This window comes from Cibotium barometz, chromosome 6 (assembly GCF_041138505.1).
Source record: "Cibotium barometz isolate CiBa-2024 chromosome 6, ASM4113850v1, whole genome shotgun sequence".
Classification (NCBI taxonomy): Eukaryota; Viridiplantae; Streptophyta; class Polypodiopsida; order Cyatheales; family Cibotiaceae; genus Cibotium; species Cibotium barometz.
In genome coordinates this window covers 22440133-22464112 of record NC_141051.1, presented here as the reverse complement: position 1 = coordinate 22464112, position 23980 = coordinate 22440133, and the positions used below count along the sequence as shown (strand labels likewise).

Sequence of the window (23980 nt, the reverse complement as noted above, 5' to 3'; positions counted from 1 at the left end):
TTGTTTAAAGCCCAGTAATCAACACACGTGCGGAAGGAACCATCCTACTTCTCCACTAGCAAGACAAGTGAGCAATATGGCAAAGAGCTTGGCTGAACCAAACCTTTGTCCAACAATTCTCTCACATGTTTCATGAACTCTTCTTACTGTGCTCCGCTTACCCTATATCCAGGCCTATTTGGCGGAGAACTACTCAACACCAAATCAATGTTGTGGTCCTCAGGTCTTTCACGAGGTAATTCTCCTGGCAAGGCATCTACAAAACAATCCTTGAATGCGTCCAAGAATTTCAGCCTATCACTCATAAGAGTGACTAATTTATATCATCACATTTAACAATGTCACGTACAAAAACCAAGTATGCAGAAACACTCTTTTTCATTGCTTTATTAATCTAAACATGAGATATAACTGGGAGAGAATTTTTCCTCTTGGGTGGCCAGTATCAATAACATGCATAAAAGTAATCATGTTTGTTTTATACTCCTTGCATGGCTGAATTTGATGATGCCAGCAATACATCACATCCATGCAATGGTGCAACGAATAAATTTTCATGATTAAGATACTCCTGAATATGAACACGCAACTTCCCAATGATAGGGGTCACTTGCACTTGCTTTCCCACAAAGGCAGCCTTCGCCTCAATCTAGGTCCTAGGTCTCCTACATCGATGTTTGATGCAACTGCCGTCTCCACAAAGATGAAGTTGATTGTGGCACAATCATCAAACATAAAAAGTGCGGACTGATCCTTAAGCTGTCCCCAAGCTTTGCAAACCACCCTCTCTTTATCAGCATTCCCTATATCACCTTGCACATTGGGAATGGCATGCACATTATTAACCTTTTGCTACTTCTCATTGTGCTTATTCTTGCACTTAGGACACTCATGAAACATGTGCTCTTGGCTGCCACATAAGAGATAGTTTCCATCTTTAGCATATTGCTCTCTTTGCTCGGGGTTAAGCTAAACTTGTGCTATTTCTGAGAGGCATCTTTAGGCTGTGAATTTACAGCCTTGCCTCCACTCTTCGCGTCTTTCACATAAGACTTAGCATGCTGTCCACCCTTTCGCAGGTTATGTCCAGCCCTCTCTTTGCCCTTGAGATCATGATCCCATTTGCCACAACGTTGCAGTTTATGCTCTAACTGCTCTGTGGCAAGAGCGGTTGCTATGTAATCTTGCAAGGTAGCATTGTGATGCATATGAAGATCGGATTTGTAAACCAGTTGAAGTCCGGACTTGAACTTCCTCCTCTTCTTCTTCTTCTTGTTTTTTCGGAGGAGAGACTTCTATTGAGTATGAAAAAATATACAAAAGGGAGATTTCAAACCAAACTAGGTGGAGATCTCAACCAATCGGGCGCCTTGTGTTGCCAACAAGGTCCCATATGAGTGGAAATGAAGAATAGACCATGATCCCACTCTCTCATAAACTAGCCGCGCTCTCTCTCTGCGGCCCTCGCAGATCCCTGGACTCTGGCCCAGGTTGCCCATAAGGGTATGGATAATATTAATCCAAATCTTGCAAATACAAAGTGTGTCCTCTATGGCCTCAGTGCATCTAGCCTTCCAGATGTGCCAAGCTGTAATACTAGCAATAATCTCTCATGCACTGTCCAATCTTTGTGCCGGCGGGGCGTATCCTAAATCTGGCAAAAACTGAAGGCAACCCCGCTAAGCAACTCCTTGCTTGATTAAAATGACATGACTATTGTCCTCCCCCTCATACCTAAGCTGGGGGCCCGATTGAGTCAACCAAATGATAGCACCAAAAGATATGTAGGCATCCTTACTAATCCTGCCAAATAGGTGTGCTATCACGGTCCAAATCCTCCATTGGGTTACATGGGCTTTTTTGGATGGATCTCCTCACTTGTGGTTTGGGGTTTTTACACGGACTGGGGTTCCTCTATAGATTATGGGTCTCCCCTCGCCAAGGAAGGGTGAGGTACCATTTTTCTGTTTTGTTCACGATGGGTGGCAGTTGGAGAAATGTATGGTGCACGATATGGTTGAGGGCCCGATGGTTTGACTTGTGAGAGTTGTTGTCACAACAGGGAAGCACTTTTATATTGACCCCCCCTAGAGACGATCACAAATTCTTCTTGCCTTTGGCTGTTTGATGGATGCCCTATCAGATATTTGCCTTGGGATCCCAGTGAGTGGGAATGGATGGATGCCACCAATCCGATGAAAAGTTTGCCTTTCTATAGCTACACTGTGAGAATACCAAGCAGCTTGTCTTGGGACAGATTCAGAGAGTCCCTACCCTTAGACCTCATTGGGAGTTCTACGGACATTCAAAGGAGTTTCTAGCGGAGGTTGTGGCACTCTTACAGGAAGGCACAAATCTCCTCATTCCTTTGGATTTTACATGATGGGCTAGCCACCAACCAGTGGAGGTGGGTTGTTGGTGTTAGCCCAACTTGCCCGAGATGTGCAGGACTGCCTATGCGAATGCAAGGAAGCACTTCCTCTTCTTCTCAGGTTCACCCACGAACAAAAATAGAGAGACCTCTAGATAGATCTTCCAAAATTTGTTCACACATGTCTGCATACACTCATTATCTGTCAGCACTATCTTGTCCAACTTGCTCATGATCTTCTCCACAGCATTGGGAGGCAAGAACTGTGCATAAAACCTATCTTTAAAGTCCTCCAATGTCTTGAAGGGGCTACTCAACAGCCTTCCAGTGATCACCAATGGGCAACTCAGCCCTTTAGAAACATGTTCACATGGAGAATCTTTGACTTCTCGGAAAACTCCTTATGACTAAAGGCAATATCAAACTGGTGTCACATCTTCAAGCTAAAGGAAGATTGGAATACTTCACTTTACTCCCTAGAGAGAGGATGTAAGAGTCAAAGTGACTTCTTGCACGAGCCTTGCACAGCTCCTTTTCATTACTATTGTAGCAAGGTGATGCAAACATTGGACATTAAAATAATCTGAAACCATATTTGTGATCATGCAGGACACAACACATAAGTCACAACACATAAGCATGAACAAAAGCAGCAGCAAGTGACAAGAAATGTACCTTGTAATTTATTCGAATGCCATTTGATAACTTCCGTTGAGTGATCCCAGTTGCCTTATCATACTCTTTGGAGCTTGGATTGCTTTCACTAACAGCAACAAAGCGAGGTCTGCGCTGAGATTTAAGCTCTGCAAGCTTTGACTTGGAAATCAACTCATTGGGGACATCGAGCTGCACAACCCAAGCATTAAGTTAACACTCCAAAAAGTGATGCCTGATGAAACTAGATATATTGCATGATGGACCATAACCTGGTTGAGGCTCATCCAACCAGACATTCAATTGCACATTTCAAAATGGTCAATTTTAAGAACTATTAAATGGCTAAAAAGATTCAGTAATTGCAATACTGAATGCTACTAGAAAAAATTAATTTACGTGTTGATAGGCAAGAAAGCAAGCAGTTGAAATAAAAAATTTAGCACATATTTAGATCAGCTGACACACCTCTGCCTCAGGAGTCAAGGGTTCATTTAAACCCTCTTCTAAAGCAGCTACAAGTTCTTCACAAGTTAAATTGAACTGAAGATCTCCAACGCCATCTTGGTGAATAGTCTTTGGAACACAAGCCACCATAGCAGCTGGCAATGCCGCCCATGGTTTCCCAAAATCCGCGACATATTCAAGAAGTGATGCACCTATAGCATTGACCTGTATGACCAGAAACATGATATAAAAAGAGCTCTCTCTCTCTCTCTCTCTCTCTCTCTCTCAACATCTTCTCTCTGTGTGCTGCACCACCCAGAGGCTTGCTCCTCCTCTCTCTTCACCATCTTCTCTCTGTCCGCCGTGCCACCCTGTTCTGGCTGCGCACACCTGGCCCCGCCCATTTCTATCTGTGCCGCACCATGCTGCCCCTCCTCAGTCTGCAAGGCAGCAACATAATCTTCTCTCCTCCTTGCAGCACGCCACTGCCCTGCCTGCATATGTCCCATACTTGGCTGCATGGGCCCTACCTGCTAGCCTCTACTACTAGGAACCGGCACAAAGGGGACCCCTTCAGTCCAAGAATGTAGGGCTCTCCAGACACAGGCACCAAAGGTGAAAAAGAAAGGTAATGCAATGCAATATGGAGTAATACATGTTGGAAATGTGGTGCCAAGATGCTCAAGTTCTTGTACTAATGGAGGGTGTGAAGAGAGCATGTGAATCCACTCCTAGATGTTGGAGATGAGATATTATCAATGTGTGTGGAGGATAGAGATGATGAGGTGGCATCATTTGAAACCACATGGTTTGTATTCCTTTGGCTATACCAAGAGCCACAATCTAACGAAGAACACACTTTTGCCTTATCCAAGTCGTGATCACTTGCCTATGCACCAACACCATCATTAACACATTAATCCTTTCTCTCTCATGCACTAAACAACGCCTTATCGCACATATCATCCACCATAGCCTTCATCTTGCACTTGTGTAGAGCTCCCTAATCTTGTTTTTTAAGTTGGTATCAGAGCATTTGGATCCTAGGACCTCACTTCAGCTTCCTTCAGCCATCTCCTTGAGTCACTTGCCCTAATCTCTCACTAATCATCTCTTGATCTCAACCTTATCCTCTTCTAAGTTTTCATGGCAGCTTGACCATTGCTTGGTCTTTTGCAGATTGTAGGAGCTACAAGAAGCCATTTGCCTTGAAATTTGATTCATTCTCTTCAAGATTAAAGGGCGCAACTTTATGCTAAGGTATGGCTTGACATCGTGAAGCTCAGGAGGCGGCATTGTTCGAACAGTTCAGTGCATCACATTTTTCGCCCTTCTGTCTCACACAGGCTGTACAGCACATTTCAGGCTAATTCCCGCACGTCAGAGCTGCGCCTCCACCTGCTCTAGAAGCCCATAAAAGGAGCTTCTTCAGGCCTACCTCAACTGCCATGGCCACTCTTTGGAGGTATTTTGGATATGTTTGATTAAAAATCTTAATCACAATGGCTTAAGGGCTAATCCAAACATTAGTACAAGTGGTTTGAGTTATTCTGAAGTGTTTGGGAGAAGTCTTGCACAAATACCCCTTTGTATCCATGTGCAAACCACTCTCAAAATCACAGCCTTGTGTCATGTCAACTAGTGCATCCACATACCTTGGTGTGTTGTATATCCTGTCATTGATGTGTGCGCATCAACTCGAGGCATTCTGAAAATCAGTGAGGAATGTGCCATGTATGTAACTGCTCTCTACATTAAGGCAAGTTGGTGTACGATTATTCATAAGTCTTATTGAGCCTAGCCATTGTAAAGGGTAGACATTGCCAAGGTGCCACCGCATAGATGGGGACATTGATAAGACCACCTATTCATCATGGCCCAAGATGACATCATCAAGTTTAGTGGTATGGATTTTCACACGTGGCAGTCAAAAATCATGTATAAGACCACCTATTCATCATGGCCCAAGATGACATCATCAAGTTTAGTGGTATGGATTTTCACACGTGGCAGTCAAAAATCATGTATACACTCATGAAAAAAAATTTGTGGGAAATAATTCAAGGGAGGGACACTCAAGCAAGCCTAGGAACCACATGGGATGAGAAAAATGAGAGAGCCTCAGGACTCATAGCACTTACATTAGATGATGAGGTCATTCATCATATCATTGGGATTGAGAAGGCGAAGGAGGCATGGGAAGAGCTAAATAAACTGTTTGGCACACAAGCAAAGCACTCCAAAGTTCACTTGCTCATGCAATTGTATCAACTCAACCTAGGTAAAAGTCTTGATCTAACAACCCACATCAACAAGTATAAAAGTATCAAACAACAACTTGCTACCATTGGTAAAGTACTTGATGATGATGAAGCTAAGACTATCTTGCCTGCTAGTTGTGAAAGCAAAGAAGAGTATGCCAACATAGTTGAAATCTTGTCAAATAATCCATGAGCAAAAGATGAAAACAAGAATGAAAATGGAACATCCTCATCAAGGAACTTGGCATTCTATGCTGGTAAAACGGAACTTAAGCCTGGATGCAATCATTGTGGCAAGTTGGGTCACACATTCAACACATGCAAGTTCAAGAATAAACCAAAGCTTGAAAGCACCGTATGTGGGAAGCTAGGACACAAGGAGAGTAACTGTTGGTCAAAGGATTTCAGAGCGCCTCTAGCAACTGCAGTGCCACGTCACTATCTTCCCGTGCGACTGTACGGACTGAAATTCCAAAAATCCTAAAAACTGCTTTTTGGAGGTTTTTATCACCCGAAAACCATTAAAACAGGTTTTTTATCAGTTTTCTTGCCGGAAAGAGCTTCTCTAGGGTTTTCATCATCGACAAGACTATAGGAATTGTGGAGATTATTCATGGGATGAGCAAGTGGATTTAGAGCTTGGACATAGAACTTGGGCATAGAGCTTGAACATGGAACATGAAGCTTAGACATGGAGCTTGGATTTTGGACTGGGATTTAGACTTGGACTTGGACTTCGACTTGGATTTGGATTCATTGGACTTGGGATCCATTGGATTCGGATACTAGATTTGGTACTAGCCCAGTGAGAGATACTTGTGGGTCATCCCCATGGTGTGCTCGACATCAAAGATTTTGTACATCCACATCGACTTGGATATCCTACATCGGCATTGCTTATTTGTTTTGTATTCATTGATTATATTGATCCTAGTCAGCGTGCCCGTGGAATGTTCCTGAATAAATTCTTGAAAGGGGGCGGGGGCGGGGCCTGTTCCCCGCTCAATGTGGTGTACTGTGCAAGATCCCCATTTCCTTCTCTCTCCCCTCTCTCTCTTTATATTTTTATCTCTTGGACACGTGGTTGAGTCTGTCATCACTGCATGCCCTGCTAGGCTTACAGTGGTATCCGAGCAAGATTTCTCTTGAAGAAACTTTCTTGGGGCGACAAAGCCGTGTCGAGAGAAGAGGGAAACCAAGGGTCTAATGAAGGGAACGACTATCAGGCCGATCCAGAACTTCAAGATAAAAACTAGGGTACTCGTGAGACCGCAGCCATGTCATCAGAAGAGTACCATGACTTTCAACAATTCAGACAATTTCTCAGAGACGAAGAATTTCTTTCTTGGAGAACCAAGAGAGAACAGGACCAAAGAAGGGCTCAAATATTTGCGAATCTCATCAAGGATTGCGCCACTGAGGCCAAAGGAGTTGAAGCTGCTAAAGCCTATTTTCGAGTCACCATTGCAAAAGGATCTAGAGCTACCCGCCCTATTTATCATGGAGGAGACAAGGAAGCTACTTCCTAAGCCTACTATGCAGTTTCTTCATGACAAGTAAGGGAAAGGAAGGCAAAGAAGCCAGAGAGATTGGACGATCATCAGATTGACATCATGCCTGGAAGTTCGACAAATGGTTTGCAATGGTGCTTAGCCCATTGCATGTTTCAACAAATAAAGCCATGGGATCTTTGTGGACCAAAGCTGAAAAAGAATTCTTTTCAAGCATTGAGACTTTATGCTAGTAAAGGACCAATGTTGGATATTCTAGACCTTTTTTTGTGGTTGAACATGATGAGATTGCATCGGTATGAGAAAGACATTGAGCTTTATGATTTGAGAATGTTTGTTTTGTCAGAAGGACAAGTTTGGCCTCAATTCGTCATGTGTAACACAACGAATTGAGGCCAAAGTAATGGAAGCGTGTCATGCTTCTCCATACATGGGGCATAGAGACACCTTGACTACACTTCAAGCTTTGGAGAGCTATTTTTATTGGCCTAGTATGAGAAAGACATTGAGCTTTATGACTCGAGAATGATCTAAGAGTTGAGATATCGAGCTCATCTAGTGAGGCGGTGGACACTGATGACCTGCCCGGGGGATAGGCCCCACACTCACACCACTGGCATGGTTGGTAAGATCATGGGTGATATGCGGCCAGTGGGATGACAGGCTGTGTGACAGCCATTCTAGAGACTGGCATAGTTATAGCCCCAGCTCATTTAGTTGGGTTCACACTATAGAGAACCCTAGTATGTATTTGGTTCAGTACCTTTTGATATTGTGTGTACTCTTATCTTTGTATATGGTGTGTTGAGTGTTGTGTGAAGAAGAAGAAGAATTTCCGCCTCTCACCTTGTGTGTTCTCTTTTAGGGTTTTGTGAGAGTATGTGTGCTTGCAAGAGCTCAAGCTCTCTTCTCCCCTGCATCTTTTCACTATGGGAGAATATTACTATGGATTTTATCTTTGGATTGCCAGAGTCTGGAAATGATGGTATATGGCCCTTTCAGGATACCAAGAAGATCAACCATGTTACCCCCAGAGGAACTTGTTTTGAAGAATCCACCAAGGGTGGAAGAGCCAGAACAAATTGTGTTTTATTCTGTGAGAAAAGGAGAAAAGAGAGTGGTCAGAAAGTTCATCTTCAAATTCAAGAGTTATTTGCTGTTGAACGTGAAATGGATGCCAGAGGAGTACTTCTAGGACTATCCAGATATACTTCGAGCTTATGAGCATTAAGAAAGTGGTTGGTCGAGATGTATTTGAAGTACAGATATGGACGTCTTGCGATCAAGACAGATTCAAGAGGGAGGGATCATACCTCTAGCCCTCTTCACTGTATATATTGGACTGGAATTGATCATTATTCTGCTTATAATGGTTATTTGGACATACTCTAGTTTGGGTGGCAACGATGCCAGAAAGCCCAAGGAATAAGATTTGTATATGGACGGCAACGATACCCGAACGAGATTTGTATATGGGAGGCAACGACGCCAGATGACCCATTGGACGACAACGATGTCAGATATATTGGACTTCGCAGTCGGGCAGTCATTGCGACCAGATGGCCTAGATGATTGTATTGGATTTCGCAGTCGGGCAATCACTACGACCAGATGGCCCAGATGACTCTATTGGATTTCGCAGTCGAGCGGTCATTGTGACCAGATGGCCCAGATGACTGTATTGGATTTCATAGTCGGGCGGTCAATGTGACTAGATGGCCTAGATGACTATTGATGAACTCTCGAGCGGTCCCAGTACCTTGAGGAAAAGTCTGAGCGGTCCTAGTGACCAGATGGCTCAGCACGGTTTCGATGAAACCAGACAGGACAATCCATGAACAGGAGGAAAACTACTTGTGCATTGCTGCATACGGATGTATGTTTGAATTTCTTTGACTTTGTGTGCTGTTTTTGATGTATGAACAATGCTTGGATTTATGACATGTGATAGTCCACTGGCCAGTACCTGGAATACCCAGTAGACGCGAATGATACATACTTGTTTGTTGACTAGCTTGTGTCTAGTTTTTGCAGGAGGTAAGTATTCATTTACTTTATCTAACACATATGACAAACTAGCTTGTGTCTAGTTTTTGCAGGAGGTAAGTATGCATTTACTTTATCCAAACTACCTGGCCAGTACCTGGAATACCTAGTAGACGCGAATGATACATACTTGATTGTTGACTAGCTTGTGTCTAGTTTTTGCAGGAGGTAAGTATGCATTTACTTTATCTAACACATATGACAGACCATGAAAATGTACCATCAAGAACAAAGACACCGGCCAAAAAAAAGGCATTGAGATGTTGCCATATGAGCAGATGACACCACGGATATAGGGAAAGACCAAATGCACAAGCTCAACAGATGGGACTAGCACCTTACTACCTTGAAACACATGAATATACTTGATGTACCTTGAGACATATGAATGTACTTGATGTACCTTGAAACATATGAAAGTACTTCATGTACTTGGAACACACAAATATACATGGAACATATGGATGTGCTTGGAACACTTGCAGTCCGCAGTTGAGGACAACTGCAATGTAACAGGAAGGAAATGTAACTATTTGGCCGTCCTAGCTCTATTTCACATAATGAAATCCATGCCCGGACACCAGACAAGTGGAAGAAGACATGGGGACAGGGTCCATAAGGATTGATTAAGAAAAAGCACCATTCTTGGTACAAAAGCAAGAAAAAGTAAAAAGTCAAACGGGATTGACCACGAGCCAAGGGCACCATTGCAAAAACCCTAAAACTGTTCAAAAAACCCTAAAACTGCTTTTTGGAAGCTTTTATCACCCGAAAACCATTAAAATAGGTTTTATATCAGTTTTCTTGCCGGAAAGAGCTTCTCTAGGGTTTTCATCATCGACAAGGCTATAGGAATTGTGGAGATTATTCATGGGATGAGCGAGTGGATTTAGAGCTTGGACAAGAAGCGTGGGCATAGAGCTTGGACATGGAACATGAAGCTTAGACATGGAGCTTGGATTTTGGACTGGGATTTAGACTTGGACTTGGACTTGGACTCTGATTTGGATTCATTGGACTTGGGATCCATTGGATTTAGATACTAGATCTGGTACTAGCCCCGTGAGAGATACTTGTGGGTAATCCCCGTCGTGTGCTCGACATCAGAGATCTTGTACGTCGACATCAACATCGACTTGGATATCCTACATCAGCATATTTATTTGTTTTGTATTCATTGATTGTATTGATCCTGGTCAGCAAACCCATGGATTGTTCCTGAATAAATTCCTAAAAGGAGACAGAGCCTGTTCCCCGCTTAATGTGGTGTACTGTGCAAGATCCCCATTCCCTTTCCTCTCTCCCCTCTCTCTCTCTTTATATTTTTATCTCTTGGACACGTGGTTGAGTCTATCACTGCACGCCCCGCTGGGCTTACAATGCACATCTGTTCTTGAGTGAGGACAATTCGGGGGCTTGGCAAATCTTGGATGAGAAGAAAACCCCCACTCCCATCACAGACCCTGTGATATAAGAGACACATGCGAGGCAGCTATATGATGTGCCAGATGACACACCCCCCGGGCCCACATCGCCCCATCTTTTCAACACTATCAATGTCAACAGGGCTCTATAGAAGCTACATAATGGGAGGGTTAACAAGCAAAGGACTTTACACATGGACACCATGTTTTAGCCCCTGTTCTTGCTAAGTTATTTAACAAAGCAAGTTTAATCGAGCAATATGTAAAGGCTTCCCCCCTTCCTCAATCACCAACACCATTGTTCCCGTTCATAAAGTGGGGGGCCCACGAATCCCAACAACTACACGACTATTAGGATCGGTAATAGTATGGCCAAGCTTACTTAACACATCAATATGTAAAGGCTTCCACCCTTCCTCAATCCCCAACACCATCATTCACATTCATAAAGTGGGGGATCCATGAGTCCCAATAACTAAAGGACTATTAGGATCACTATTAGTATGGCCAAGATCTATGGAGCGGTGTTTGAGGACATAATCAACTATGTGGCAAAATATCACGATCACACGTAGTTGGTCGGGTAGGTTTCAAGAGAAATTTCTCCACATTAATCCATATGTTCACTGTTTCCGCTCTTGCAGAAGAAGCACAATCACGACAAGAGCATGTATATTGCTTCTTCATGAATTCCCACAAAGCTATTAATTCGGTCGCTCAATTCCAACTCATTGGACGCTTGCAGCAGGCGTTTCAGTTACCACATAATGTGGTAATGGGCCGAGTGTGCACACATGGCAGTTTGGAGAGGGCGGTATGTAGCACTATTGGGGTTAAGCAAGGTTATCTGCTCTCGCCGCATTATTTGGGCTAAATATTGATGAGATTGTATCCTTTGTGGACCGCTTTAGAGGCAGAGAACCACCTTGGGCCAGAACAATGGTGCCCATATTGTTGTACACTGACGACATTGACCTCATCTCAGATTTAGGGAAGGGGCTGCAAAAACACCTAGATGCTCTAGATAGATTCTCTAGGGAGCCAGTGTCAAATCCCCACGTGACTCACCACCCAACCATGACAGCCGTGGGCAAAACCCACAAGACCTAGCTGTCTCCAACGAGCCACGAGCTGAGCTAACCAGCAAGACGCACCGACCAATCTCTACCCCATGACGTCCATACCGCCACGGAGCTACCCTCGTGGGCCTCAAGACTACTGCCAACCTCGACTGCATGAAGCAGGTGCACGTTTGCACTAGATCCACGCTCCTGACCAGAGAGCTCTCGCAAAGACTCGCAAGACTCTGTCTAACTGACTAACCTTGGCCACCCTAGGAGTAACTAACTGGTCTGCTCCACCCAGTACTTCCTTAAGTCTACTGACATGAAATACGGTATGAACTTTCACATGAGAAAGCAAGTCCAATTCATATGCAACGGAACCAATCCGGCGATTAACCCGAAATGGTCCGCAGTATCTAGGGGATAATTTCGGAGATCGTCCTGTCCGTAAAGTCTCGGAATCTTTCAGAACTTGCAAAGACACCATCATTCCTTCAAAGAACTCTCTTGGTGAACGATGTCTATTAGAATAAAATCTGTCTGTGTCTTGAGCGCTTCTAATAGATTCCTTCGCAACTTGTAAGATTTCTTGCATGTCTTGCAAAAAAGTACGCGCCACATCATGCTATGAAGTCCTAAAAATCCCACGGTAACAGGTGATCTGGGTTGAAATGTGTACATAAGTATAAAAGGACTAAAACATGTACTCGTATACTTAGTACTGTTATATGCAAATTCTAACATAGGAAGATAATCCTCCCATGAACCTTGTCTTTTGGAGACATATGCACAAAGCATGTCCTCCAAAGTCTGATTCACTCTTTCAGTCTGGCCATCAGATTGAGGATGAGCCGACGAACTCAGATTCAAAGTTGTTTCCAACTTCTAAAAAACAAGCCTGTAAAAGTCACTTGTAAACTTAGAGTCCCTATAACTGTCAACGTCCTGCGGTAAACCATACAATCTAAACAATTACTCGATAAATTGCCTTGCTAATTACGTAGCTATAACAGTTTTCTATGTAGGTAAAATTCTATTCATCTTTGTCAAGCGGTCTACCACAACCCAAATAGAATCGTAGCCATGACGAGTTCTCAGCAATCCGGTAATAAAATCCATGGAAATACTTTCCCACTTATTACCTCGGATTTGTAAAGAATGCAACATCCTAGCCTGTCTAAAGCGTTCAGCTTTATTTGCTTGACAAATCTGACACTTGTGGACATAATCCTCTATACATCCTTTCAGCTTTGGCCAATAGAAAGTGCATCTCACTAAAGCTAATGTCCTCTGTACCTCAGGGTGTCCAAGAGAAGGGACGTCGTGACACTCCTTAAGAATTTTGGACCTAATGTCCAAGACCTATGGTACACAAATTTTGTCATTACGGACGAGTAAACCATTCCGAATCATCCATTGGCCTCCCGCAGCCTGAATGGTAGGCTGGTCAATCACTGAGTCTTGGTCAATCAATGACCTCCCGTCTTGGATTCTCTGCCAATATGGACTAAAATAACTATCAGTCGCTCGCTGAAGCTTCCGCTCCCCCCCCCTACTCGCGCTGTTGCCTGGACGCCCTCCCCCCTTCCCGCCCTCGCGTCTGCCCCCCCCCCGCGGCCTGGATTTCTTGCGCCCCCCGCTCCTTGCTCCTCTCCTTCGCGCCCCCCTCCCTTCTTCAGCGCCTCGCCCCCCTCCGCTAGCCTCCGCCCTCTCTTCCCCCCCACCCCTCTTTCGCGTTGCTTCTGCCCCCCCTCCCCCCCCCCCCCCCCCCCCCGGTTTTTTCTTCGCCGCAGCCTTACCCCCCCCCCCCCCCCCCCCCCCCCGGTTTTTTCTTCGCCGCAGCCTTACCCCCCCCCCCCCCCCCTTCTTTCTCCTTTTTCTCCGTCCCCTGGGTTTTTTTTGCCTTCCGCCTTCCCCCTCTGCCCTTTGTGTGCAGCTCGGTTCTTGCAGGACTCTCTGCATTCGCTTCGCCTTCGACATAGCTTCAGACTCTGATGGAGGCTCCTCCCGCCCCACCTCAGAGGGACTCTTCCGCAGCCCCCTCGCCCGCCCCTAAGGATACCCCCATGAGGCTTTCTCTTTCGCCAAAAGAGGAAGCGAGCCTCGCCACAGAGGTGGAACGCCTCCAGGCACATTCCACCATCTGCCATATAGTCAGCACTCGCCCCAACAGAGGGGAGATCCGGGATCTTCTCCAGGCCCGCCTTCTTGCAGATGTGGACAAGATCCTGGACGTTCAGTTACTGGGCCGTGGACACTACCCGATTGAGTTCGAGACAGCCCAGAGCGTGGCCCAGGTCCTAGCCATGAGTCCCCTTGACATCAGGGGCACTCGCGCATTCTTCAGACCTTGGCAGCATGGCTTTGACCCAGCAGCGGCTGAGCAGGGAGAGCGCCTATTCCATGTTACAGTTTGCTTCCCTGGACTCCGCCGTGAGTACCTTCCTCTCCTTTCTAGGCTAGGAGCATTGGTGGGCTCGGTGCTTGAGACTGGCCCGATAGCAGCTTCAGTGGTCGCTAGAGCAGCTGAGCTACCTTCGGTCAGAGTTGTGGTTCCTAACATCTCCTCCCTTCCGAAGGTCATTCAACTACCTAGGATAGGGGGGGGATGGATTGATCAGAGAGTGGAGTTTTCGGGGCTCCCGAACCAATGTTTTATCTGCAGGCAGGTTGGCCACATGGCCAAGGCCTGCCCTCGCAGGAGACCCCGAACTTCACCGCAGCAGGCCCCCAGTGGTCCGCCCACAGATGCGGCTCAGCAGGCAGCCTCCGGGACACCTGCTCAGCCCATAGAGACCTCGGAGTGGCAGCCTGGACAGGGGTGCCGTCGAGGGAGACAGCCACAGCAGCACACCCAGAGACCGATGCAGCAGCAGCCACAGTCTCAGCATCACTGGGTTCCCATGAGGAACAGCTTTGCTCTCCTCCAGGAGGAGACCCCAGCGCCGACTGAGGACCAGGAGATGCCAGCACCCCCTCCTTCGCCCCCACCCCCCCCCCTCCCGCCTCGCTTCCACCTTCGCCTCCTCCCGTTCCTGCTCCGGTTTTGGCAGCGGCTCCTTCTCCACCCCCTGCTCCCCCCTCCCCGCTCGCCTCAGCTCCCCGGGAGGCCCTGGCAGTCCTTGGCGCTCACCTGCAATCCGGCGGACACTGGCACCGACCTTGCTCGAGCACCGCAGAGGAGACTTACCATGCCGATTCGGGCTTCACGGATATCCTCTATCCGCAGTCGGTTGAGTCGTCTCGACACTAGACAGCGCTCGGAGACTTTTGATTACTCCTTCACACCGCTTTTTGGAGCGGAGGGCCCCCATGAGCCAGCACCCATCAGAGTTCATGTAGTGATACCTCCGGCCCGAGGGGCGGAGACACTTGATTCAGCGGTGGCCTTCTCATTCCCTCTCTGTGGCCCTAGCGACCGGGAGTGGACTCTGGATCTCGCTCTTAGCATTTTGAGGACTCGGGCAGTTGAGTTTTCTCACCATGTGAGCGATCTGGAGGTGACAGACGTGATAGGCCGACTATTGGAGTTGGCTCATTTTTTATTTGATACCGGGAGTGTGGATACCTCCGGGATTCGACATTTGGTGGTTCGCATAGTGGCAGACTTAGCACGCGACCCTGGATATGTATGCATACACAAGGTTGCTCTATCTAAGCGGGAGGCAGTCGCCATGGGACACAGCCACTGGCGCCTGATCCGAGATTCTTGCAGCACACCGGGTGGACAGATTCGTAGTCGCTCGGATGGGGACTATTCTCCATCCAAGCCGCGTGCGAAGGCCCGCCGTACGGATGAGACAGCCTCCACCTCAGCAGGTCATCCATGAGGATCATCTCATGGAATGACAGGGCCTTGGCGGCGCACACTATATACGTTGTCGTTGTTGCTTGAGGCACGAGCTTCAAAGATGCCTGGTTGGGTGCACTATTGATATTCTGATGATGCAGGAGCACCATTTGGGTGAGAGCAGGATCCGGAGATACGGTTCGGTGATGCCTGGTATATGGGACACATTTTGGTTGAGACGTAGCCTTGCTTTGCTCCAGCGCCTTCAGGAGCATCAGCCTACATGTGAGTGGGTGGCGTCCCGGAGTTAGAGAGGCAGAGGAGCAGAGACATGAGTTCTACTATCGTCGCCATGCCTCTCAGTGGACGCAGCTTGGTGATAGAGTGACTGGGGAGTTTTTTGAGATTACTCGACCCCGCCATGCTCGAGCAGGAGTTCGCCAGCTTAGGAGGCAGGACGGATCGGTAGCCACTGAGCCCGGGGAGATCAGAGCCATTGCCATTGAGTTCTATAGAGACCTGCTTTCAGCGGAGCCAACCACCGAGGCTCGGGATGCTTGCAGACAGACTGTGTGGGCCCATGTGCAGAGGAGGGTCACAGATCGTATGCGCACACAGTTCTGGGTGAGCCTCTTTCAGAGGTTGAGCTTGCTGAGGCCTTGAGGGTCCTTCCACGCCGCCTGCCTTTTTTATGCACTATTGAGACCTTTTGGGGCCAGGCCTCCGCAGGGGCTTTCAGTATGTTTTGGACACTGGGGTGATGCCACAGAGCTTTTCAGAGGGCTTGATCTTTCTTATCCCCAAGGGGGAGGGAGTATCAGATGACATTCGGCATTGGAGACCTATTACGATCCTCAATACTGTCTACAAGGTCTTAGCAAAGGCCTTGAGTTTGAGGATCCAGCCCTTCCTGGGGGAGTTGACTCATGCTACCCAGACAGGATTCGTCAAGGAGTACAGTATCCTTGACAACATTTTCACCTTCTGGGAGGCGACGGCCCGAGCTAGATTTCTCGGTGAGGACCTGGTCGTGATGCTTCTCGATTTTGAGAAAGCATACGATAGAGTCGATTGGGGTTTCTTAGAGGGCACTATGCTTCGCCTGGGCTTTGGGCCAGTTTGGATTCGAGTGGCGGCGGCTCTATATTCCACACCTCGTAGCCAGGTGCTAATGGCAGGAGGACGGGGGCCGAGTTTTGAGTTGACCAGATCAGTCCGTCAGGGGTGTCCTCTCGCCCCGTTTCTTTTTCTCTTCTTTGCTGAGGCTATGAGCATGTATCTGACGGCAGAGGAGGTTGGTTTGAGAGGACTCCAGCTCCCAGTCCGGGGGGAGGACATGCTCGATGCTAAGTTTGCTAATGGCACGGGTTTGTTTTTGCATGGCCACGAAGCCAATCTTCAGCGGGCAGAGCAGTCGCTTCAGGTTTTTAGTGCAGCTTCGAGAGCATTGATCAATTGGCGCAAGACAGTGGCCTTTTGGATCAGTAGCGCTCCCACTCCGGCATGAAGCCCAGACTCGGGTTTTAGATGGATTCCTCCTGGCACAGCAGTGCGGTATTTGGGATGCCAAATTGGACTAGATTTGTCACCTGAGCAGCAGATTGCCCCGCTTCTTCTGAGCATTCGGCAGAAGCTTTTGTATTGGAGTACAACTCGGCTATCCTTGGCTGGGAGGGTGGTGGTGGCAAATCAGGTGCTTTTAGCGACCATGTGGTACATCACGTCTTGCTGGATCTTCTCGAGCTCTTGCATCAGCCAGATACAGAGGCTGATCAGGAACTTTCTTTGGTCTGGGCGGGATGGTCTGCCAGCCCGGGCTAAGGTTGCGTGGGCAGTTATTACACTTCCGCTGGCCCAGGGGGGCTTGGGCATTATAGATCCAATTGATCAGTGTAGAGCCTTATTGGGGAAGCTTATTGTTCGGGGGCTGCTTCCAGGCACTGAGCCTTGGAAAGAGCTTCTTTTTCAGCGGCTGCAGGCTAGGGCTCCCCCAACAGGGGGCACTTGGGCACCAGAGATACGATGGATCTTCATAGAGATGAGGAGGATAGGCCTCAGTAGAGGATGGGAGGACAGATTTGCCTTGAGCATCCTGCGAGCTTGGGAGTTGCTGAGACCGGGACTCTCTCAGAGACCTCCTTCTTGTGATGAGGAGCGGGCCAGACAGCCGCTCATCTGGAGCCCAGCGGTACGCACAGAGCAGGGTCATATGCTGGGTTCTCGGCCTCGTCTAGCCTGGGGACCATTGGCGGCAGGCCCAACACGTAGTTTTGGAGACTGGCAGACCTTCTGCAGTCTCCCACAGGAGATCCAGGTGGAGAGGCTGAGTCACTTCAGAGGGGAGCTGATTATGAGGAATGACATTCAGGAGGCACTCACAGAGGAGTGGTTCACGCCTCTCGAGCCAGTGGCCCCACGGTGGATGGGAGCCTTTACACAGTTGGAGATCCTAATTGCTGTCAGAGCTTGCACTGAGGATGGTAGATGCCTCTACTATGAGATCCAGGATGAGGGCAGACTTCAGGAGACTTCAGAGAGTGGAGGCGGAGTCGCCTTTGGTTGCAGAGTGCATCTTTCAGAGGATACGGGTAGTGGCCGCCGCTTCCCGGAAGTGGCATATTGATCCAGACCCTGCAGATGTGGACTCTGATTGGCGCATATGGGCATATGCAGCGCGCTCCTTGGCCCTGCTCCAGTGGGACCCTGGTGAGTACGAGTGGCATGATCCTTATGCATCCCCCGAGGCCACAGAGATCACCTTTTTTCCAGTACACTGTTTGGTTGGGGAGACATATTTTGACGGCGAGGAGGATGGTCTCTCCAGCTGCATCGGAGCATTGGCGGCTACAGGGACTCTCACAGGAGTTCTTGGAGGATTTTTGGACCAGGCTCTGGGCTAGTCGACAGGCACGCAGGATCTCAACTTTCCAATGGCTGGTCGCCTACAAGGGCTCTGCAGTTGGCACCTGGCTTGTCTACAGTGGTCTTCCGGCGGCCTGCGTCCGATGTGGCCACCCTTTGGAGACACAGAGACATTGCCTATGGGACTGTCCTCAGGCGCAAGAGATTTGGTTGCGGATGCTGCGCATTTCGGCCCCCCTCTCTCCAGAGGGCATGTATACGTGGGGTGCCGCTGCTTGGTCGACTTCGTCAGGGCCTGCTATGAGACGGAGCAGGACAGCCAGGCCATGAGACGGAGCAGGACAGCCAGGCCATCAGATTCATTAGGGGCCAGCCTCGCCTTGTTCCTTCACCGAATTTCTCGTCCGCCGGTTGGACACAGAAGCGGGATCTACTATGGGAGCTCCTCAGCAACCTCACCATCTGGTTCACCTGGAGAGCCCGGTGTTTCAGGGCCTTTGAGGGGAGACTGGAGCCACCAGCAGAGACTGTTCGGGGGATTTGGCAGGAGTTGATCCACACCCTGCGAGGACAGTATGACCGCATCCGCGGCGACTCGGATGAGGCGATCTTGAGGCGCCAGGCCTTTCACACCACTTGGCGCAGCGGCCCCTCCTATACCCTACACGTGGGTTCCCCCCACTGGCACTACAGGCCACCTGTTTGGCTTTTCCCCCCTCCTATTTTCTGTCATAAAAAACTCACATTTACTAAATTTAGCATACAATCGATTCTGTCTTAAAATAGTCAAGATAATCGTGAGGTGTCTAACATGATCCTCAAGAGTTTGACTCTAGACTAAAATATCTTCTAGAAACACTTCCACGAGCTTCCCCAAATGTTCATGAAAAAGATCGTTCATCATTTGCTCGAAAGTGACTAGAGCATTGGTCAACCCAAAAGGTAATACAAGAAACTCGTAATGGCCATACCTGGTCCGAAAGGCGGTTCTTTCGACGTGCCGTTCATGAATACGTATCTGATGGTAGCCCCAGTACATAAATCGATCTTTGTGAAATACTGCACTCCCACTACACGGTCAATCAGGTCATCTGATCTAGGAAGAGGATAGCGGTTCTTAATTGTCACTTTGTTCAGTCTCTTGTAATCTACACACATTCGCCAGGTGTTATCCTTCTTTCTCCTAAGTAACAGAGATGCACCCCAAGGTGATTTACTTGGACGGATCTGGCCCACCCTCAAGTAATCCGCGAGTTGTTTGGCCAACTCATCTTTCTCAGCTTGGCTCATCCTGTAAGTCGGAATGCTAACAGGTTGAGCACCAAGGACTAGATCAATACAATGATCCACTGTCCTTTCGGGTGGTAAGCCTGATGGCAGCTCCTTAGGAAATACATCTTGAAACCAATCAAGTAGCTTCTTTAATTCTTTGCTTTCAAATACACTTAATTCATTAACATCCATAGTAGGTATGAGAAATGAAGAAAGTAGAGTCAAGACACAATGAAAAGCAATATACAAAGAAGAATCCATTATATTTCCAAAATCAACTATATTTACAAGAAGTCCCTGAGAGGGATGTATACAATCACCTAGGATACAATGCTGGGTAGTCCTATGTGCAAAAGAAAAAGAATAACTAGACCAATCTATCTGGACCTTAAGGGTCTTAAACCACTCAATCCCTAATAACAAGTCTTGCTCTCGGTGTATAACATAGCACTCTAGAATATCTCTGTAGTCTTAAATCCGGATCGGTAGCTTCTCCACCTTTCGATCCCACACTTGGCGACCCGCAGGTATGTTTCTTCCACTTTGTCTTCTAGGTTTAGGGTTTGTTGCTTTGTCTTGCATTTCATGGCTTGTATTGCAGGTTTCCTTCTTAGAGAGATCGCGGAATTATGACAGTGGTATCAGAGCGACTCTAAGAAGGTGCTGAGTTTTTTGTGTGTGTGTAGGTTGATTTTTTCAGCAGGAACTGAAAGAAGGATGAGGATAACATGGTATCTTGCAGAAGCGGGAGAAGAGCTTCTTTGGGGCAATAAAGAGGGCTGCTTTTACAATCTGCAGAGGTTGTTTTACAGCCAAGACAGAAGTTCTTCCAGCCAAGAGAAGGGCTGTTTTTCAGCCGAGAACATGGGCATGGAGTACAGACAGAGAAGTAGTATCATGGAGCGCTAAGAATTAAAGCACTAGTCGGCTGCATAGCCTAGAATAGGTAGCCGAGAAGGGGGAGAGGGTTGCAGCAAGCTATCCTTTCACGAACCTGGTGCTTCTCTCTCAAGAAAAAGCGCTTTTTGGCTGCAATTGGAGCGCATCTCCTAGAGAGAGAGAGAGAGAAAGCACATAACTGGGTGTCGGGCACGCATGTGTGAAGGGGCTGATGGCTGCGCCCAATCTCTCTCTAGGATGACAGAGGATACCCCATACAGGTACACCGATTTGTCTCATAGGCCGAGTTCGGTCTTTTGGAAGACGTTAATACAATCTTTCTTTCTTTCTTTCTTTTCTCTCTCTAGAATCGCGGCTGATTCTCTCTAAATAAAAATTAAAAAAAAAATTCTTTTTTTGATCCTATTTTGGAGGGTTGCTTTTATTGTGTCTAGAGTCTTTAAAAAGACTGTTTACAGCCCTTTAGGCTATGCTTTATGGGCTGATTTGGCCAAAAAAAAAAAAAAAACTCACCATTGCAGATTCTCATGCCCTCTACATACTACCTTGTCCAAAGGATCCTCCACTTCAAGATTTCACATACATGCACACCGAATTGGATGTAGGCCAAAACAAGAAGGAAGACATTCACTTCCAATTGGAGGCCGAGTATGCACCGCTAGACAAGAGAACGGCAACAAGTAAAATGTGACAACTTCTCCTTGAGTTTTTTTTTGAGCTTAAGAGTGAGCTCTTTTGAGGAAGGGGAGTATGTCATGTGCACACTAGGGGCAAGCAGATTGACGAGCTAGAATGTGATATGTTGTGGGCAGACATGTGCTTTTTCGTCCGCTATTGATAGTGTGTGCTTTTTGGGCGTTCCTTCCCTATTTATTGAGGGGAGGGGTACCAGTTGGGCACACACGCACACACCGACAGATGGAGCAAAGGAGTGCAGAGCGCATGGAGCGGGAGCACCATCACGCAAGAGGCCGTAGACAACCCGGGTGGTATGGGACTCCAGATGAGGACAATGGGGCACTCACGAGGGCATGTCGCTCTAGCTCGTAGCTCGGTGGGGACGGCCAAGATTGTGAGCCTTGCTCATGGCTGTCTTGGTTGGGTGGCGAGTATGCCTGCACCCAGATATGTTTCTTCCGCTTTGCCTTCTAGGGTTAGGGTTTGTTGCTTTTGTCTTACGTTTCATGGCTTGTATTGCAGGTTTCCTTCAATACAAGCCCAAATTCACCTTATAAGAAAGTGCAAATGGATCGTCTCCCCCAATTTCAATACAACCTAGAGTCCCCACATATCGACCTCTCACCAACAAGATCAACCAGATCATCCAGTTGGATCTACTTGAGCTACATATACGCCAGACTTGGGTGTCATCATCAGATAGGGATGAAACGTGACTTCTACAGAGAGACGTTTTTAGACTGACGAAAGATGGACTGTGGGCTGCAAATCACCACCAAACAACTTGACCTGGGATCTCTACAGAGCACCCAAGAAGTGTCCTTGCCGCCTGCTTGCTGTATTGTCTGGACAGCATTGGTACTTGCGTTAATCCTCTTGGTGCCCTTCTACAGACTGTGTTTCTGTCAACAGCAGGTCGCCTTCTTTCCAGCACTCCTTGTGTTTCCGCGTTTCCTTGTCTTGTGGGCTAGCACCCTTATATAAGGGCGGGATGGCTGCAAGTACAGGTCCAATAGGTGCATGGGCTGGCTGACTTGGACAAATAAATATATATTTATCTATGGTGTTTGATGTGTGGCCTTCCCATGCTGGGTGCCTATGCATGGGCAGCCCCCTTAGCCTCCTGTCCGCCCCATGGGCTGTCCGCAGCCCACCGATTCTTTGAGATCCCAAGGTACATGCAGATCCACATGCACATCGCAATTGGTAAGCTGAGAGTATCCTCCCACCGCCTCCAAGTAGAGACTGGAAAATCCAATAACATTCCACTACAACAGTGGATTTGCATAGTATGCACCATAAGGGAGGTAGAGGACGAGGCCCACTAATTTTCAAATGCCCATCGTATTACAAGATATGGGAGGATATTTTAGTGCATCTTCCACCAGCGGTTCGGGCCACTTGCACGGGTGATGCAATATGAGGACAACAGACGTCTCAAGTGTACCTGATAGAGCTCAGACGACATAGGGACAGAATATTGAGAGGAAACAATGAGAGACAAGGCCAGCCCATACAGGACGTTGCCCATAAATCCAAAACGGATTTCTTCACGGCATGAGCATCCACATCACCACCCATGCTGACACCACCGCATCAACCTTAGCTCATACCAGCCATACACAAGGGCCATATTCGTGTCCCAGAGGAGTCCTAAGTGGGCAGGCCTACTCCATCTTACATGCCAGACACCCCCACCTAAAGCACATCTTCGACGCTTCTCCTACAGGGCCCTCATTTTATGAAGCATGCGGAAGACTTCGTGAACTTGATTATGGCACAAATTCATCGCTTAAAATCGACGATTTCATATCCACAAATGAAAAGAGAGAGAGAAGGAGAAGAGAGTACACCATATTGGGTCCCAAATAACCCTCTCAAGGGCCCCGACCGTTAAGGTGTTGACTGTATTGCTGAATGTGTATGGAACTGTCCCAAAAAGCCACCAAAGCCCCTTCAAGTGTTGCCAGTTTGCATCACATGGGCTCTTGTGCCTATAGCTGTGACACTGACAGATGCCTGTAAAAACAGCTAATAACCTAATAAGTGCCAAGTTCAAGCGGGTTACATCAGTGTGCATGATGAGCATGACCGACATGTGTGGGACATGCACACGTGATCATCACCCTCCTGTGGTGGCATATTCATTGACACTAAGGACGATACTTCACAACATTGTCATCTTCACCTCGGATGCTTACCATTTACAAGGGGTCTTTATGATGACAAATAATAATCATTCCATTCAACATGGGTTTAAACTCCAAAACCACTTTACACCCAAAATCATGTCTACATCAACCAAGGGTGTCTATGAAATCACGTGTAAATTCCACTTGTGGTGACTTGTGAACTAACTCCGTCACTAAATCCAGTGACTATCCTATCTACTGATGTCAAATACAAGTGAGCTTGTTAAGCAAGCTGCTCAGAAATAACATCCTCAATATTGCCACAGTCAAACAACACCACCACCGGAAGGCCGCTCATAATGACACCACACTGCATGAGTTGCCCTTCCATACCTGGGAAGTCCCCTTCTGCTCTTCGTGCTTCTTGGAGGATCCCTCCTGCTGAGCTTCGAGCTCGTGAGGGGTTCCCTCTTGCAGGTGTGACTGTATCTGCCATGGCCCTCAACAAGCTATCTTGGATGCACAGATCCATGAGTGGATCAATCCTCAAGTCTAAGTAAACACCCAT

The 23980-nt window shown here is 47.4% G+C and overlaps 1 protein-coding gene across 1 annotated transcript in view; it reads right to left on the bottom strand.

Annotated features, from left to right (window-relative positions):
* The window catches only part of LOC147637524 (stromal processing peptidase, chloroplastic-like), a 136314-nt gene that overhangs the window by 17480 nt on the left and 94854 nt on the right, over window positions 1-23980 (bottom strand). The window contains exons 12-13 of the mRNA XM_086799311.1: window positions 3494-3697; window positions 3047-3217 (exon numbers count right to left, since the gene is read on the bottom strand). Of these exons, the coding sequence (XP_086655437.1) occupies window positions 3047-3217; window positions 3494-3697 (375 nt within the window). The remainder of the gene's footprint in view (window positions 1-3046; window positions 3218-3493; window positions 3698-23980) is intronic.